The sequence below is a fragment of the Poeciliopsis prolifica genome, unplaced genomic scaffold (assembly GCF_027474105.1).
Source record: "Poeciliopsis prolifica strain line A6 unplaced genomic scaffold, Auburn_PproV2 SCAFFOLD058, whole genome shotgun sequence".
Taxonomy (NCBI): Eukaryota; Metazoa; Chordata; class Actinopteri; order Cyprinodontiformes; family Poeciliidae; genus Poeciliopsis; species Poeciliopsis prolifica.
The window spans coordinates 685,363-703,350 of record NW_026562433.1 but is presented as its reverse complement, the minus strand read 5'-3'; the positions used below and the strand labels follow the sequence as shown (position 1 = coordinate 703,350).

Genomic DNA, 17,988 nt, shown 5'->3' with positions numbered 1-17,988 from the left:
TTGAATCAACACTTCAATCAGCAGTTGCACGTTAGTTTGTTTATAATTTAACAGTTAATTAACATTACACAATAATGTTTCTAATTAAAATGAAAATACTTTCAAGTGCAAATATTTTGTATTTATTTTTACAGAGCAATTTTTGGTTCATTAAAGTGCACAGTTTCTTAAATAATATCCCATCTCTTTTTTTTTTTTTAAAAAAAGGAATGTATATATATAAATATTTTTGTAAAGCGCCATGTGACACATTCCTACACATTTCATTTTTTTATAGGATCAAATTGAAAAAAAAAAGTCATCTCTAACCACCTTACAAGACAAACAGGTCCAAGTCATATCCAGATATGTAGTCTCATTATAAAAATATAATCACGTAGTCACATTCAAATTCAAGTTCATAGACTCCCACATTAAATACCAATTTATTCTGTGTTCATAAAATCCTGATGCTATTTTTTAAAGTCTTCCCCAGTAAGTCTTTAACAAACAGCTACACTGGAAATGTTGGATAAATTCAAGGCATTGATTTCAACCATTTAAAAAAAAAGAAAGTATTTTATATGGTTTATGGCAACTAACAACCCAAAACCTCCAGCAGATGTTCTGACTCCACCAACCACTGCTTCACATTGAGCCTCAAGCAGCTTTGGTCCTGGAGTTTGAAACAAAATCTGACGAGAGGGCTTTGGACCACCGAGCCACAGTCCGGCTCTTTTCCTCCTGAGTGAGACGCTGATGTAACGTCACACAGGTTGAAGTTGATGAAGCTGTTTCTGGTTCAGCAGCGGCTCGTTAACCCAAGGAATGTGACAGATGTCGTCCATGTCCTGGATACATCTTTGTGTTAGTGGCTCTTCAGGTTTCTTGTCTAGTGTGTCCCCCCTGAATGGTCTTTGTTCATTTTCCACAGAACTTTCCATAACGTATGGAAAACTATCAAGCAATATCTCACCCTTTTTGTTTGGAGGGTGTCGGTTTTCAACTGCGTCAACTATCTTCCCTATCAACACAAATCCTAACCCTCTTGTGTGGCGTTCAACTTCTCTGGGGAAAAAAGAATTTGGGGTTTTAAGTAAGTCGCAATCAGCAAGATCGAATAGGAATGAACCTAATTTATTATTTATTGAAATTAATTTCCAAACGTCTGAATGGAGACGCACCTGTGGGCTGCAGTTCGCCGGAGTTGAACTCACAACCATCAGTTCAACTCCCTGTCACAAAAAGAAAAAAAAAGAAGAAAGAAAACCCTGCCCTGCCCGCCGACCAATCGGCGACGCGCCTGCAGTCGGCAGGAAGTGACGTGCGGAGATCCTGCCTCTGTAAAACGGAGCGTATCAGCAGAAACATTATCCACACGTCCTCCCCTCGCCATCCTTTTTTTGCGCTGTGTTCGTGAAGACGGGGTGGAACCGGCCGGTTCTGCTCGCCGCGCAAATGATAAATTGCAAAAAATCGGTGACAATAACAAAACCCAACGAGCGCGCGCCAAACTTTTTTGCCGAGGCGCCCCGCTGGTGTTTTTCCCCATTTCCTACCACTCCCCGTCCAGAAGGGCTCTCTATCTAAGACATCTTTTTATTTTTTCTTCTTCTTCTTCTTTTTCTTCTTCTTCTTCCTCTTCCTCTGTGTGCCGACCCCCTCCCAGCCCCCCCTGCATGTGGCTCCGCCAACACACACACTCCAAGGATCCGCAGAGGCAGCTGGTGTGAACTGGGAGTGAAGCTGATCCGGACAAACCAGCTCAAACTTTCCCTGCTCAGATTTTTTTTCTCCATCCTTTTCCTGCGCGTCGCCTCTCACTTTTTTTTTTTTTCTTTCACCCTTCCTCCGTGTGTGTGGCGCCTCCCCTGCTCCTCCACAGATCTTCACCATGCATCTCCACCTGCACCTCCCGGCCGCTGCAGCTTGAGTAAATAATAATAATAACAACAATAGTAGTAGTAGTAGTAATAATAATAATAATAATAAAAACAGCCCGAGGTTTCCTCCCCTAAGCCGGCCGGCGAACCCTCCTCCAGGTTCCGACTCTGGACTGTGCGTCATGCCGCCACACCTGAAGCGCAAATCGGTTCCGCTGCTGGACCGCGACGTGTCTTTATAAGTGGATCTACTTGGTTTTTCTTTTTTTTTATGCTTTGAGGTAGAGGTGGGTATGCCCTGCTCGTCTCTGGAGAACATTGGCAAAGAGCAGAAAGTAGAGAAGAGCGATTAGAGAGAAGGAAGGAAGCAAGGAAGGAAGGAAGGAAGGAAGGAGAAGGTTTCGCCCTCGCAGAGACTCTTAACTTAGTTGTTGATGTTCGATCAGGCCACGACTATGGGAGATGGGAACCACCGCTGTGGACCCAACCCGCTGGACAGGATGGAGGGCAAGTGCCGCCCCGACATGGGCAGCAGGTCCCCCGTGCAGAGCTCCACCGACACGCCGGGGACCTCCGCGTCCACGCCGACGTCCTCCAGCGAGGACGGGCACGACAAACTCCTGGGAGTGGACCCGGACTACTGCCGCCGGATACTGGTGAGGGGTAAGTGGGCTCCGACTCTGGTTCACCCGAGAGCAAAACATGGAAAATCAGCTGTTCCACCTGTGATCAGAAAATGACGATTAAAAAAAAATAATAATAAATAAAATCAGGCACTGATGTGATTTGTTTATAAATATATTAAGAGACTTGCGTTAAAGAAAAAAAAGGAAGGAGGGAAGAAAAAAATCTAAAACGACAATTTTTTTTTTTTTTTAAAGAGATGCACTGTTTCTGTTCAGACTCAACTTTCTGTTGGAGTTGCAACAGGAAGAGCTCCTCTGCTGCTGGGAGGACCGCAGAGACCTCCCAGTGTCAGTGCAGCCAGCAGCAGATAAAAACCTACAAATAAAGAGATAACGTCTTCATGCACGCGCCACTGGGATGTTTACGTGCAAAAAGCGTCAACAAGCAGGCCTGTTACACACTTTTATCAGTGCAGCCTAAACAGCCGCAATCACGAACGTCTGAATGACTGTCTGGTTGAATCAATAACGTTCCCATCGTTCAGATGTATTTTAATGACATATATCCATCTTTAGAATAAGAAATCCCAGAAACAGTCTGCAGACTAAAATTCATCTCCTTGAATTTATTAGCGAGCCAAAAATAAACAGGGCATTTAAAAAAAACACACCAAAACAAACAAACAAATTGTGTTTTTTGTGACTTTTTACTAAACATAAAATTGAATTCAGATCCACACCCTCCAGCAGGAGGTCACTACAGGACAGGCAGCTCTTAACACACTCACACACACACACACACACACAGAAACCCGGTGAGTGTATTTATTATTATTATTTTTAAAAAATGCAAACTGCCTAGAATATATGTGTGTTTCTGTTAGAGCTCAGGAGAAAATAATATGCACTATGTAAGTAGCTATTTTCATATCGATGCAATTAAAACAAAGTAATTAAAAAAATCTGTTTCAGTTTGTTATCTTGTAAAGTTCTCGTGAAATATGAAGCAATTTTAGACAACGAAAGAAAAAAAATAAGGAAACAACCCCTCTGCTGCTGGAAGGACCGCAGAGACCTCCCAGTGTCAGTGCAGCCAGCAGCAGATAAAAACATATAGAGATATCAAATATAGAGATTATCTTCATGCACGCGCCACCGGGATGTTTACGTGTAAAGCTTTTTTTATGCTGATGTGTTTATTTTTTTTTTGGCTCGCCAATAAATTCAAGGAGATGAATTTTAGTCTGCAGACTGTTTCTGGGTTTTCTTATTTTAAAGATGGATATATGTCATTAAAATTCCTGCTTGAAGGTAGGAGTAAATATTTATCTTAAAATATGATACGAATTTTGTTGATCGAATATCACCGAATACGTGTTTGTTTGCTTTTTTTTTTTTTTTTTTAAAGATAAAACTGATGCTGTGACAATTCAAACAAGCTTAAAGACCTGAGACGTCGCCCCTGCAGCTGTGTGTTTATTGCGGATTTCCTGAACAATACGTCGGCCCGTCATGCTGCTGCAGAAACAGACGATTTAAAGGAACAGATTGCTGAAATCAATCGCGCAACGATGGACGCGTAACAGACAAAAATGAGCAATGGAAACACTCACACGTGCAAAACATACAAAACTAAACTAAAATAAATCACTTTACCATTTAGCTTCACAAAACCCACCCATTCCACTAAATAAAATAACCACAGGCGTTGATTTAAATGGAAATTAAAAACAATAAAAGTCGACATTAAAAATGGTAGCGACAGCGAAACTAAAAAAAAATAAACAGATCAAAATATTACTTCTGTGGTGTTAATTGTCTGTGTGGTTATGTTAAGCTTACCATCTATATATTGATATTTGTTTTTATTTATCGGGGCCGCCTGGGCGATATCACCGCGTTTCGGTAACATCAGATGTGCATTGCGGTTTGTGATTCAGCCTCCGTACCGCATCGCGTTACCTTCTAGTGGAAAGAAGCAGGTAAATATCAGGTTTCACCGTCCAGTTGTTATTCAGCGACTGTTTTCAGAGCTGGGATTGTGTTGTTGTTGTTGGGTTTTTTTTGTTGATTTACCAGAATTGCTTCGGGTTTGTTTCCTTTTTTTTTTCTTTCATTCTTTTTTCTTTTTTCTTTTGGAGAGCGACCGGGGTCACAGGGAGGTCAGCAGGTCTCCCTACACAGCCGCTGCTCTGCGTCCCAGAAAAGCGCCGCGCAGTTAGAAACGCTGCTTCAGTTTGAGGCAGAGGAAGCAAAACAAACCCAACATGTCCTTCATATTTGCATGCGGTCATGTCTTTTTTTTTCTGGAAACAGACGCCGTCCTGAGACACTGTGAGGCAAAAATAAATAAATAAAAATATAGCTATATAAAATGTTGGCATTGAAAATGTATTTCTGCAGATTAAAGCAACGTGCGGAGTCGATTAATGAAGTAGGGGTAAATAAATCTGAATAACGAGCCAAAAATGTCTGGACTTTTCATCAGCGCGTCTACAAACGACCATCAAACGAGCGGAGGTGGCACTTTACCATTTAGCTTCACAAAACCCACCCATTCCTCTAAATAAAAAATAAATAAATAAATAAATAAATAAATAAATAAATAAATAAATAAATAAATAAATAAATAAATGTTTGCAGGTATTTTGGGCCTTTTTGCTCCTCGTATTAAAGGTTGCTTTCCGTCAGAAACACTCGCTCCGCGTGCAGCTGCTTCTGTTTCATATTTAATTCAGCGCCCTTCATATTTTATTGGACTGCATATTTTATGAATGAACAAAGAGGAGTTTTTTTTTTTCCTTTTTCTTTTTTGACCGCTGCTGCTGCAGAGAGTCCAGGCAGTGACGAACAGGAAGATTCACAAATAAATAAGTAAATATACATATTTACTTACGTGTCTATTTACTGTTATAAGCAAATAGACGACGTGTGTTTTTATTTATTGATTTTCAAATAAACATCGATAATATATTATTATTAAAGGTAATTGTTACTTTCGTAGGACTATTGTGTTTTCTCTATTTATTTGTTTATTTAAAAAAAAATTACTCTCCATTTCAGATTAGTATGGGGGGAAACAAAAATGTCCGTAAACTGAATCAAATAATTAAATATAAACCTAAATAAAATATTAAAAAATAATAATAATAAACCAAACAACAAGGACACGACGACATCAGGGAAATCACTGACAATCCTTTCAATAATAATAATAATAATTACAATAATAATAAAAAAAATAAAACATTTAAAAAATCAGACTGAAGCTCAGAAACGGCTTTGTTTGCCTGCACCGCTCTGGTTCACTGCTTTATCAAGAGAAACTCTCAACCAATCAGAGCTCAGCTTCCCTGCAGCTATATGACTACATGCATGTATTTATATATTTATTTATAATATTTAAAGCACAACACAGAGCAAAAAAAACCCCAAACAAACAAAACCGTAAACATCATTAAATAAAAGTAAATAACTAAAAGTGCAGCAGCGTGCGACACGCAGTCCAGCGTGTAGCTTGCTGAATACTTTGCGTCAGGCTGCGTTACGGTCAAAGTCTTGATAATTACGTTCTTTAAATCGGGCAAATCACGGAACATAAATCCACGGGGTTTCTCAGCGAGGCACGCATGAAACGTGCGTGTCCACCACGCGAGGCAAATGCTATTGAATAGAAAACAAACTTGGATTTTTATTTAAAAAAAAAAAGAAGAAAAAAAAGGCTTTAGAGCAATAATAATGAATATATATATATATATATATATATATATATATATATATATATATATATATATATATATATGTGTGTGTGTGTAGGAGCTAAACTAACTAATACTTTCCATGCGCTCTTACAGCAGCACAATCAGCTGCCCATTCATGCTTTTGTGATCCCTGAAGCCATATGCCTTTATGTGTGTATGCTCATAAATATTACATCAGTGAGGCACCATGTATGGGCCTGAGTCACACCGGGCTAGCAGGCATTAGTATTTCCTCAAATCACCGAGCTGTTGCTCAGTTGCTGTTGTTTTATTCCCGGCTACAATAATAAGCCACTAGCAGCTTATGATTTCATCGCCATGAGCCTCGCTGGGCGGAAATACACCGACTCTTTGTGCTTTCCAACACCTGCACAGACGCCAAAGGCACCATCCGGGAGATCGTGCTGCCTAAGGGCCTGGACCTGGACCGGCCCAAACGCACTCGGACCTCCTTCACGGCCGAGCAGCTGTACCGCCTGGAGCTGGAGTTCCAGCGGTGCCAGTACGTGGTGGGCCGGGAGCGCACGGAGCTGGCCCGCCAGCTGAACCTCTCGGAAACACAGGTAGGAAGAGCGAAGCACGACCGGCTTCCTGGCTCCGAGCTCCGCCGAGAGTACGACACGGCTCTGATTTTGAAATAGCCATGACGTCAAAACGAAGAGCTATTTTACTCGGTTGGACGCTATTGACGTTAATCTGAGGCGCTGCGTATGTGGGTAGCTTACAGGTGCGTTTGATTGGTAGACAGTGAATTCTAAAGGTCACAGGTGTGTGCGGAGTCTTTGATGTGCTTCTCAGCCAATCAGAGATGGGAATAGAGAGAGAGAGGGAGAGAGGGTGGGGCAGAGTGGGGGGGTTTTGATGCTCCGCCCAAAGCTGCTTCTCATAGTTAGCTTGGAAACAGCCAAATTTAGGGCTAGCAAGACATGAAATACGAACAAGGTTTTGCCAAGGAAGCTTTTAAACACACAGAGCAAAAAAAGGAATGGGATAATAAAAAAAATAAAGAAATACATTACTGTAAAATTACTCACACAACTGGCCTAAATTCACATTTTTACCTGGGCATATGTTGAGACAGGACGGAGTTAAGTCTCCATGTACACCTTGCAGATTAGAGCAGTAAATACAGATTCAGCACCATCAGCATTACAATGGAGGCTTTTACCATGGAGGACATGGGCGAGTTATTTCCTCTGGACTAAGTCAAACAAACCCTCATACGTATAAATGCTCTAACGTTTGGAATGAGCCAGGAATTTCAAAACAGCAGCAAAATAAAGAGCATTGTTCAATCTTTACAACACTGTAAAGTGAAGGGGGTAAAGTTAACCCAGCAGACAAATTTGCTGAATGTCAACAATCAAACTAAAGTAGATTTTTTTTTTTTAAACCGGTTGAATGTTTTATTCATATAAATGCTGATAGTGGAGGGACAAAGAGGAATTTGACTGCGATTTTATTTTAATAACTCGGATGAAGCTTTGATGTATGCAATTTAATTTGAATCTGTCCGCACAACTTGGTTGCAGATTTATGTATACAAATTGGACCTGTTTGTCTTGTGAATTGCTTTCAAATGAGATTTAATTTTGAATCGACACCGGATTAAACAGAATTGAACATAATATCGACCAAAGGCAGCCGCACCGACAGAGAGGTATGCAAAATGGCCAGCAAGAGAAAATTGTCAAGAGCCTGATATGCATGGTTTATATTTGTTAGGAAAAGAAACTCAAGAAAGCAGACTCAAGAAACTCAAGAAAGCAAATTAATGAGTTTAGATGGCAGGTATTTATTAAGTTAAGGTGGCTCTCTGCCCAGACTGCCACTGTGTTTGGGGATGGCGCTGAGATTAAAAAATAAATAAAAAAGATGGCATTTATTTGAGGCCCTGAGACAGTTTTCTGTCCCTTAAAGGCAAGTTCACTCAGTTGAAAGAGAGCTGAGGATCTGTGGTGTGTACAGTATAACTACTGCAGGGAAATGTATCTGTGCACCTGGCTTTTAAAGCTGACGTTTATATATTTCTCAAATTTCCAAAGCGGCTCTGAATTAAACGGTTTTCTGTCATAAACCATTCAAATACATGTATGTGAATCAATATCCATATTCCTGAATGTTAGTCACATTTTATAAAATATAGTTATTATTTTAATAGCTACATTTTTTATAGCTTTTATTTTAACTTGTATTATCACGAGAGACATGTCATCACAGGCGAAACTGTTATTTTTACAGCTAAAGTTCATTTTTTGTCACGTCGTCTTTGTCAAAAGTCACCATTTGAGCCAAATTATGCTAGAAGAAGCTAAAAGCCATTAGACCAAGGTGTCGGTAATGACAGCATTTTTATGAAAATGCTCCGCAGCTGCAGCAGGATCACGGCTGCTGATGTAACCTTCAAAGCCAAACGACATATAGTGAAACAGAAGTGGGAAAGGGTTTCAAATGTGTTTCATTTCAGTTTCAACGAGCAGTGGCCGTGTCAAGGGCTGCCCTGTTATTTTTCACTTTACTGTCAGCATGTTAAAAAAAAAAAGAAAAGAAAAAAGAGACTTGTTGCTGCTGAAAGGCACAGAGGAACTTCACGCACCACCACTTGTGGCAGTAAGACCACCGTCACATGCAGAAACAAAAAAACAGACTTTGTCGTGCATGGAAAGAAGATGTGTGTGTGAGCGTGTGAGCGTGTGTGTAGGAGCCTAGGGCAGCCGCTGAGGCCCTCATTAGTGCTGACTCCGGGGGTGTTAATGTGAAGGCCTCAGCTTCCTGCTGCTGAGGAGGAGGAGAAGGAGGAAGGCTGCATGAATGAAACTTTCTCCAAAATACCTCCAATGGCCTTCAAGTGCGAGTAAACTCTAAATTATGAAAAAGCATGAGTGCACCATAACATTTATTACCTGCCTTGAAGCACCTTTTAGGAAGGATGGAAAAGGCTTTTAGTTGGCATCAAGAGCATTTTTGCTCACTCATTATGATACGCGCCGCAGTTTGGGAAGGTTTTTAAGCAAATGGTTCATCCGCTTAAGGCTAATCATGCAAAAGAGGAAGAAAGAGCTCTTAAAGTTACATCCATTTATCTATCTATCTATCTATCTATCTATCTATCTATCTATCTATCTATCTATCTATCTATCTATCTATCTATCTATCTATCTATCTATCTATCTATCTATCTATCTATCTATCTATCTATCTATCTATCTATCTATCTATCTATCTATCTATCTATCTATCTATCTATCTATCTATCTATCTATCTATCTATCTATCTATCTATCTATCTATCTATCTATCTATCTATCTATCTATCTATCTATCTATCTATCTATCTATCTATCTATCTATCTATCTATCTATCTATCTATCTATCTATCTATCTATCTATCTATCTATCTATCTATCTATCTATCTATCTATCTATCTATCTATCTATCTATCTATCTATCTATCTATCTATCTATCTATCTATCTATCTATCTATCTATCTATCTATCTATCTATCTATCTATCTATCTATCTATCTATCTACCACATTTAAAATATAAACTTGCTTTTCCTGACTCAGCAGTCTGTGATCACTGTGCTCCAAATGTATGAAAACAAAAAACAAAACAAAAAAAATAACTCCACTGGTAAAAACGTTTAAGACTTTAATGCTTCTTTATGAACCAAATCAAAAGTTTGGAGGGGTTTGTTTTAACTCCTTTTTGTTCATAACATATTAACATTTAGGATTAAATGAGAAATTTTGACCTGACCAGATGAAATTTTGGATCTTTTATTTTTTTGTTGTAAATGTTCTGAACTTTTATTGTGGATCTGTGGACGTAGGTGGCCGTCTCATGTAATCTCTTCACACACCCCATTGAGCACACCTCCTCTATTTTCCTTGGCTCCTTCACGGTTTCCTTCCCAGCAGTTGGACCATCTTGTTGCCATCGGGCCTTTCCTTCATCTAACATTCCTCCTCTGTTGCTGGAAAACAAAAATGCTTTTCCGAGAGCGTTTATTTCAGCAGTTTAATATCTACTTAGAACAATTTACATGTCAATTTTGTTTGTTTTTTGGTGTTGCTGTTGTAATGAATGCCACCATTAACTTCAATCCTCACCATAGCTAACAGATATTCAGCAATTTAAACAAACAAATCAAAAAACATATATGAAAATTAAGATTCTCCCAAAATACTCAATGGGGAAACATTTGGCACCCGTTGCCAAAATGATGCAAAACTTAATAGAAATGTGTCCAGGCAGCCATGAAGTTTATTCTTTTACATTAAAACCTGATACGCTTTGTTATTTAACATCGAAAGAATGAAGAAAAAAAGATACAGAAACAGTTTCACTGCCTCTGATTTGATCCAGTTTTCAGCAGTGAGGCTTCAGAAATAAACTTGGAAACTTTTCACAACAAAGTAGCAGATAAAACAAACTAGAAAAAAAAAACTGACAGAAAATTTTTTTTTAAACACGCGCGAATCCACGTGACCTCTCTGACTACTGCCGCGTACTGTGCGTCATCTTTGAAGCTTTTGCGCATTCAGCGCCAGTTCAATTCCAAACGAACAAAATACTTTATTTATGAAAGCAGGTAAAAAAAAAAAGAAAAAGTCAGTAAATTTTGCAAATATTTTCACGTTTCATAAAGTGCCTCATATCAAATCAGTGCAGGATTAAAAACAAAAACAAAAAACAAAATATGTCAAAACTTTAAAAATTACACTCAATCTCACATTCCATAACCTAATAAACTTTCGATTGCTTCTTGTATTTTCCTGTATATTTTATCAATTGTACCCGTTTTGTTATTTTCAAAATAAAAGTTTGGAAACGTTTCTGTTTTGAAGTTAGTGTTTGTGTCTGTGGTCGTAAAGCGGCGACCTGGCGCAAGTAGAGAAACAAACAACAGAAAAAAAATCTCTCTATATATGTTTTTTTCAAATGTTGACATAACTTTATTAAATAAATACATATTTTATGTGAATATTTGTGAAACAGGAATTAACAGAAGGCCTTTTGGTGGTTAGAACTTCATCAATCAAGTCTTTATATTATTCTTTTTCGCTCCATCATTTTTCTCTCTTATTCCAGAGTTACTAGAAATAAAAAAATATATATTTTGAGGCATTTTTAGTTTCGAGCTTGCATTTATTCCTTAATAAAAATGATTCTTTATTTTTTTGTGTCAACATTTGAGCATTATTCTGCAGCATTATAACTCCAGCTTCTGTCTGGAAAAAAAAACAAAAAACATTTTTTTTTTAATTCATTTTTTAAAAACATGCCACTTTAATTAGCGCGGCGCGCGCGCTAACGGGAAGTGGGGGAGGCCCCGGCCTGCACGAGGGAGTAAAACCCTGCGTCGCGGCGTCATGTGCCGCCGGCCCCGGAGCTCTCCCTGCGTCCCGGCAGGTGGCTCCCCGCTCCACGGTAACGCGGCCGGGCAGGAGGAGGGGAGCTGCGGACACACAGCCGCAGAGCCTGCAGCTTCCCTGAGAAACGAGCCCAGATCGCTGCTCTTATTGTGAAGGCCTGTCTGCAGCAGCTGGTGAGAAGGGTTGAGGGTCAAGTCTTAGTTTTCGGGGTTCTTAAAGTTTCCCCCCTGAAACTGATGTGAATTAAAACAAACAGTTTTTTTTTGTTGTTGTTGTTTGGGGGGGTTTCCTGACGTTCATGCAGTTCCTTGTGCTTTTGTTTTGTTTACATTGATCAATGTCGCATTACTAAATCAACGACTGTTCTGTGAACACCTAAGAGTTTTGTCGGAGAGGAGCTGCAGTGAGCCACGACTCAGGTGGGGAAATGTCTCGATAAAACAAATGGCTGTGCTCTCCGTAAATCAGGCAAAAGCAACTTTAAAAAGTCAGAATAAGTTCTGTTTAAACAAGTTGTGGGCGGGGGACACGATTAACGTGCCACACTTTTACTTGTTTAAGCTTTTTTTTTTTTTTTTTTTTAAACAACAAACAAACAAAAACATGTATAATTTTCCATCCAGATCAGTTTTCATATCCTACTTTATTTTGGTCTATCACATAAAAATCCAAATGCAAGGGAGTAAAGTTGTGGTTGTCACACGACATATGCAATAGTTCAAGGGGTCTGAATGGCGTTGGAAGGTCGTCGGTCTGTCAGCCTTCATTCTGCAGAAAGCCGCAGCCGCCGCGCTCGTTGAATCACCTTTAATGTTTAATGTAAAGCTGACGGAGCAAACCTGTTTCGTGGCCTGTGGACTGTGCTTCACTTTCCTCTTCTTGACGGCTTTCAAGGAGGGCCTTTTCATCCGACACATTTATGAAGACTTGTGTGCTGCGCTAGCGCTCAGTGAGGGATCGGTCAGACGTGTCTTCGTGCAGCCAGTGGACAGCCTTTGTTAGCTCACAGAGCTACTGAAATCCCCCAACATAAAGGAACGTTCAGCTGAAACTGAACGTGGTTGTCCAAGGTTCCCAGTCTGTGGTAATGTTTTCTTTTATTTAAAAAAACATTTACATAACTGCTTTATCTCAAACGTAAATCTTTTACAGCATCTGAGCCACACGTTTGCTAAAGCTGTGTTGTGTGTGATTTATAGGCAAGTAAAAACAGGAGAAACTTTGAAGCCAATCGAGAGTCATGGCGGCTCTGCAGAGATCAGCAACGCGAGTGGGAGGCGTTGAGTCTCTTTTGAAATGTGGTGGTGGCAGCGTCATGCTGCGGGGATGTATTTGTTTAGTAGATGTGTCAGAGGCTGCAGAAGACTTGATTCTGAAGCTGAAACCTGAAAACAAGGAGGGACTTTCACAGGCAGGCAGAGATTCAGGTGGAAGAGTTTAGAGTAAAACAAATTCCTGCACTATGCTGGACTAGTCAAAGTCTGGACTTAAATCCAAGTAAGAATCTGTGGCAGGATCTGGAAACGGATGTTCGGATTGCTCTCTATCCCGCCCCTCCAAGCTCGCATTGGGAAATGTGGCTCTGGGAAATTTCTTATTTCAAAGGAAAAACATTTTAAAACCTCATATTTCATTTCATCTGTCACAGCTTTGCGTTACTTTGTGTCGGGCCAGAGCAAACAAGTTTATGGTTCCAACGTGGCAAAATGACAAAACGCTTAAGAGCCGAGAACGGTGTGCGACGCGGTGCGTATAAAACAGCCGCAGAGCCAGAAATCCTTTCTAGGACAAGCTAACAAATTAAAGCGCTGCCGTTTGACCTTTGTGGAATGAAAGCTCAGTGTTGTGCAGCCCAAAGAGCTCGAGGTCGGCACCGCCTCATCTCTAAAGCTTTGTGAGTTGTTTTTGGCTGTGTTGAAGAGTTATTAAACACACACACACACACACACACACACACACACACACACACACACACACACACACACATTCACTTATCCAAACAAAACTAGCTGTATAAGCTGCAATCTATGAAGCCACTTTGTCCAGGAAATGTTTTTGTTGTCCATCCATATAATTATCCTTTCTAGCCACAACTACAGGTATCCCAAAAAATCTGATTTGACTTTTTAATTATCTATAAGGAGGTTTATCTCCTTTCCTGAAAAGGGGGGATCATTCTGAAGATTTCCCTACAAGCTGTAGTATTTTCTCCTGCCTCTGCGTTATGTGAGCCTTTCTGAGAAAATGTCGCCAGGCTGCGAGCCTCAGGGTTTATAAGCCTTCTAAATTTAACAGACCCTCCTATGATCTGCGCATGAGCTGCATAAGATTTTCTCAGTACGGTCCCAGCATTTCTAGGAGAACTGATTAGTCAGAGCCTTTTATCTGTCCTGGTAGCAAACAGAACCTATCATATGTCGGTGTTGTTGGTCTTCACGGTACTTTTGTCAAATGGGGTAAAAATAAGTAACAACTGATTTTACAGGCTGACGGTAGTAAAACAGGACTGAATCCAGTCATATAAATGCTATTACATGGACTAATCAGCATCTAAATACAGTTTACTGTATTTAGACGCCGATTTAGCAGGATGTTAATCGGACGGCATTACAAAGTGTAAGCAAACCTTTTTCACGGTTCAAGTCGTCTCAGAAACCTGAGAAATTAATAAGTTTGACAAACAAACCAGATCAGACTGAAGACTAAATGTTAGATTTTTCGATTGCGAGAAAACTACTTGTGTTGTTTCCTTTTGCATGTAGTGAAATCTGAAACTTCTCCAGAAAAATCACCCTTTTCCCAGTTCAAGAGCCCAAAATACATCGACTGCTATGTTGAGTTTAATCTACTCAGCATATCAGTGTCTCTTATGTGGTTATTTTATTGTGAGACAACAAAACCAGTTGGATATCTCCTCAGCACAGGCATTAAAACCAGTAATGAGAATAATAATAATAATAATAATAATAATAATAATAATAACACTGCCATGATACATTTCAGTTAATCACCCCAAACTTGTCTATATTGTCAAGTGTGTTGACTTTAATATTTTCTCTCTTGCTTGTTCAGTAAAAGCATCAGCAAAATATTAAGAAATTTGAAAGTGTGATTCAATGCAGTTAGTGTTTTCAGCTGAGTGATAAATTTTTATGTGACATATTACAAATGGAAATGTTTTTCAAGAGCAGTATTTGTTCAGTCACAGCTTTACAGTGACTGTACTTCAATACTGTAAGTGGACTGAACTCTGCAAACTCAAATTCAAACCTCCAGGAGGCCGAACTCGAAGCTTTAACAAAGATTTATCGACTTTTACACAACGATATCACAAATAATCCTTTAACCTTATGGTATGTTTTATAGAACATGCCATTAGCTAAACAGACGTATTCACGGCATCACAGCCGTCTCCGTGTTCTGCAACACGACGTCGGAGGGGAGATGAGATATGTGTCTTGTAAGTGTGAAAGGCCTCATTGTGAGCATCGTCCACCATGTCAGCCCAGACAGACGATGTCTGGCCGCTTGTCTGGAGCACAGAGGACCCAACAGCGGTGCGAAGGCGCGCAGATGTGGGGGGCAGGCGGCTGCACAGAGCCAGGGCTGTCCGCTGACACTCGGAGAGGAGAAAGAAACAGGAAGGGAGCGTGTCAGACAGACAGACAGACGGCCGGAGAGACGGAGGGACACTTGGTGCCTTTGTGCGTTCAGTCGCTGGACGTGACGGCGCGCGGCATTGCGTATGAAAACAGGAACTTTTGACTGACTCGATGATGGTCAGAAACAAACCTCGGAGGCGCTGATTATCTAATCAGTTGATTAGATAATCAGAGAAAACATAATAGCAATTAAGTCGTAGCCGAGTCCATCGGTAATGACTCGCCTGGCTTCATCAGCCTCTCTTAAAGGAGCCAAGGTAGTGTAATTTTCCACGCATGTGGGACAATGTGTAATCTTTCTTCTGATGTGGAAATAAGGAATCAGTAAAATTAGATACGGGGGTTCACACACACGCACGCACGCACGCACACACGCACACACACACACGCACACACACACACACTTACGCCTTAAAGTCTGACCTCATGTTTTGTGAGTGAACAGAAACACCTGTAGAAGAACTTAAAAAACACAATTCAGGTGATCTGGTAGTGATTAATGATTTCTGCAGTATTTTATTTTGAAATATTGCGGAGGCTTGACTGTGCAGACCTTTAAGCTTCTTCTGACCGGACTGCCTCTGCAAACACTTTGTTTACTCTTCTGGACATGGAGCTCACAGCTAAATATAATCACTCTCCCGCAGCTCTCTCAGAAATCTTTAGGCTTGACTGAAATTTGAACTCGTCGTTGTTCAGTCTTGGCTCATGTTGCACAGCAATTGCAAAGCTGGCCTTTGTTTTGTTTCATTTTTTTACATTTTTGTATATAATCTACATAATTAGAGCAAATACAAAGTGTTTATTAAAATAGTTAGGCCCAAACGAATCTTTAGCTGATCTAATTTCAGTTTGAAGTAATCTTTTAATTTCACTGATATTTTTCTAATATTAACATTTTGGAGTCCAGATGAAGTATGATTTTCTAACTTCAAAAACTTGAAGCTACAGATTAATTGTCAAAATACCAGTAGAAATATGCAGTTTGTCAGAATTATGAGACAATTTTAAAGAGGTTTTTTTTTTTCCTTAGAGGTATAAATAGTTTGTGCAATGTAACTGTTAAAACCTAGATAAAGACACAGAAATCTTATATTTAAAAATGTTATCGCTTAATGCAATTACATAAGCTTTTATTTAAGCTATTGGGGCCTTTGAAAGACAATGAACGTAATTTTTTTTATTCAAGATACACATTTGTTGCGGCCTTCTAATTTCCAAATCCAAAGATTTCCAATAAAGGCCGTGAATGACAACTGGTAATTTGATTCTTGCACGCACTTGTTTGAAAAAATACGTGTACTTTATTTATTGCAAAAACACATCCAAAGCAATTACTAAAATTCTCTTGAAACTTAGTTGAAAACGAAAGTTAACTTAATCTGACGTTTCAAGTTCAAAAAAGTGGTGAAAACAAAATCATTTCGCAAAAAACGTCCCACCATCACACCGGACAGAAGGACGGTGCGTTAATGAGAGGGTCTAAAAGTTATCAAAGTAATCTAAACAATTCCAATTATATTTTAAAAAATGTTTACAGATTTTGGTTACAAGCTAACTAAAGATTATTTCAACTGCAAAAGAAGAACCACATCAACAGAATGTATGATTTACGGAAATTCAACAGAAACAGCCACATTCTTCTTTTTTTTTTGTCTGAGATGCTTTTTGCTAAAAGCTCATTCTCAGTATTTAAAAACACACAGAGTCCTGATGACGAATATGAAAAACTACACATTTTGGATATCTGTGCTGTTAGGGCATAAGGAACAGTTGGTCAGCAGGTAGAAATTACTCACAAAGTTTTATGGTTTCTCCAACAAGGCACTTTGTGCTTGAGTTCTCCAACATTTTTTAATCTCTCTCAACTTTCATGGAGAGGGAGTGTAGACCTTCACTCAGCCTTGTTCATCCTGGTTTTGAATGGTATGTCCTCCTGTCTTTCCGATTTTGTAGAATAATGAGCCTCTCTGTGGAGGAAAAATATATTTTAACTTGATGGGAGTGAAACATCAAAAATAATCTCCCCTCCATAATGAGTCTGTAATGAATCCCAGTCCTTTGGTAAAACAAATACGTGTAGAAACATCACGACTACGAAGAAAATCACAAATAATCATTCTGAGATCTGAAATGCCAGAACACAGCATGTTGTTATTTAACGCTTCTTTGGTTTTACTTTCCTCACGAAGTCAAACAAATTTCCTAAAAGGGTGAAAATCTGAGATTTGGCTGCTGATGACGTGACGGCTGCGTTTCCTGCATTTTCACTGGAATTCAAACGACAGCAGGGCGACTTGAAAGCGAATCTTATTGGATGGCATCCAGATGCTCAACTGTGTTTTTTTGGCAAATGAGCGGACTGGCACTGAGCCACGTGGGGAGTGGACAATCCACGGGGAGCGGGACATGGGAGGAGCAGAAAGACGAGGAGAGAGGGATGAAAAAGAGAGAGTGAAACAGAGAGAGAGAGGGAAAGAGAGAGATGGGCTTCATAACACTCCCAAGTGCTTTGGCACTAAGGAGGATTAGTCAGCCATATCTACCAGCCATTCAGTAAGACGGGGTTAACCCCCAGCTGAACCTTGACCCGAGCTGCTCTGAGGTCTGGAGGTCAGTGAGAGCGAGATGACGCCGGCGATGACGTCGTAAAAATATATATGCATACATTATGTTAAGTTAACGTCAGGCTGG

The 17,988-nt window shown here is 39.8% G+C and overlaps 1 protein-coding gene across 1 annotated transcript in view; it reads left to right on the top strand.

Annotated features, from left to right (window-relative positions):
• The first annotated feature begins 1,279 nt into the window (after positions 1-1,279).
• The window catches only part of vax2 (ventral anterior homeobox 2), a 28,634-nt gene continuing 11,925 nt past the window's right edge, over positions 1,280-17,988 (top strand). Inside the window, exons 1-2 of the mRNA XM_055060353.1 lie at positions 1,280-2,525; positions 6,625-6,812. Of these exons, the coding sequence (XP_054916328.1) occupies positions 2,297-2,525; positions 6,625-6,812 (417 nt within the window). The 5' untranslated portion in view covers positions 1,280-2,296. The remainder of the gene's footprint in view (positions 2,526-6,624; positions 6,813-17,988) is intronic.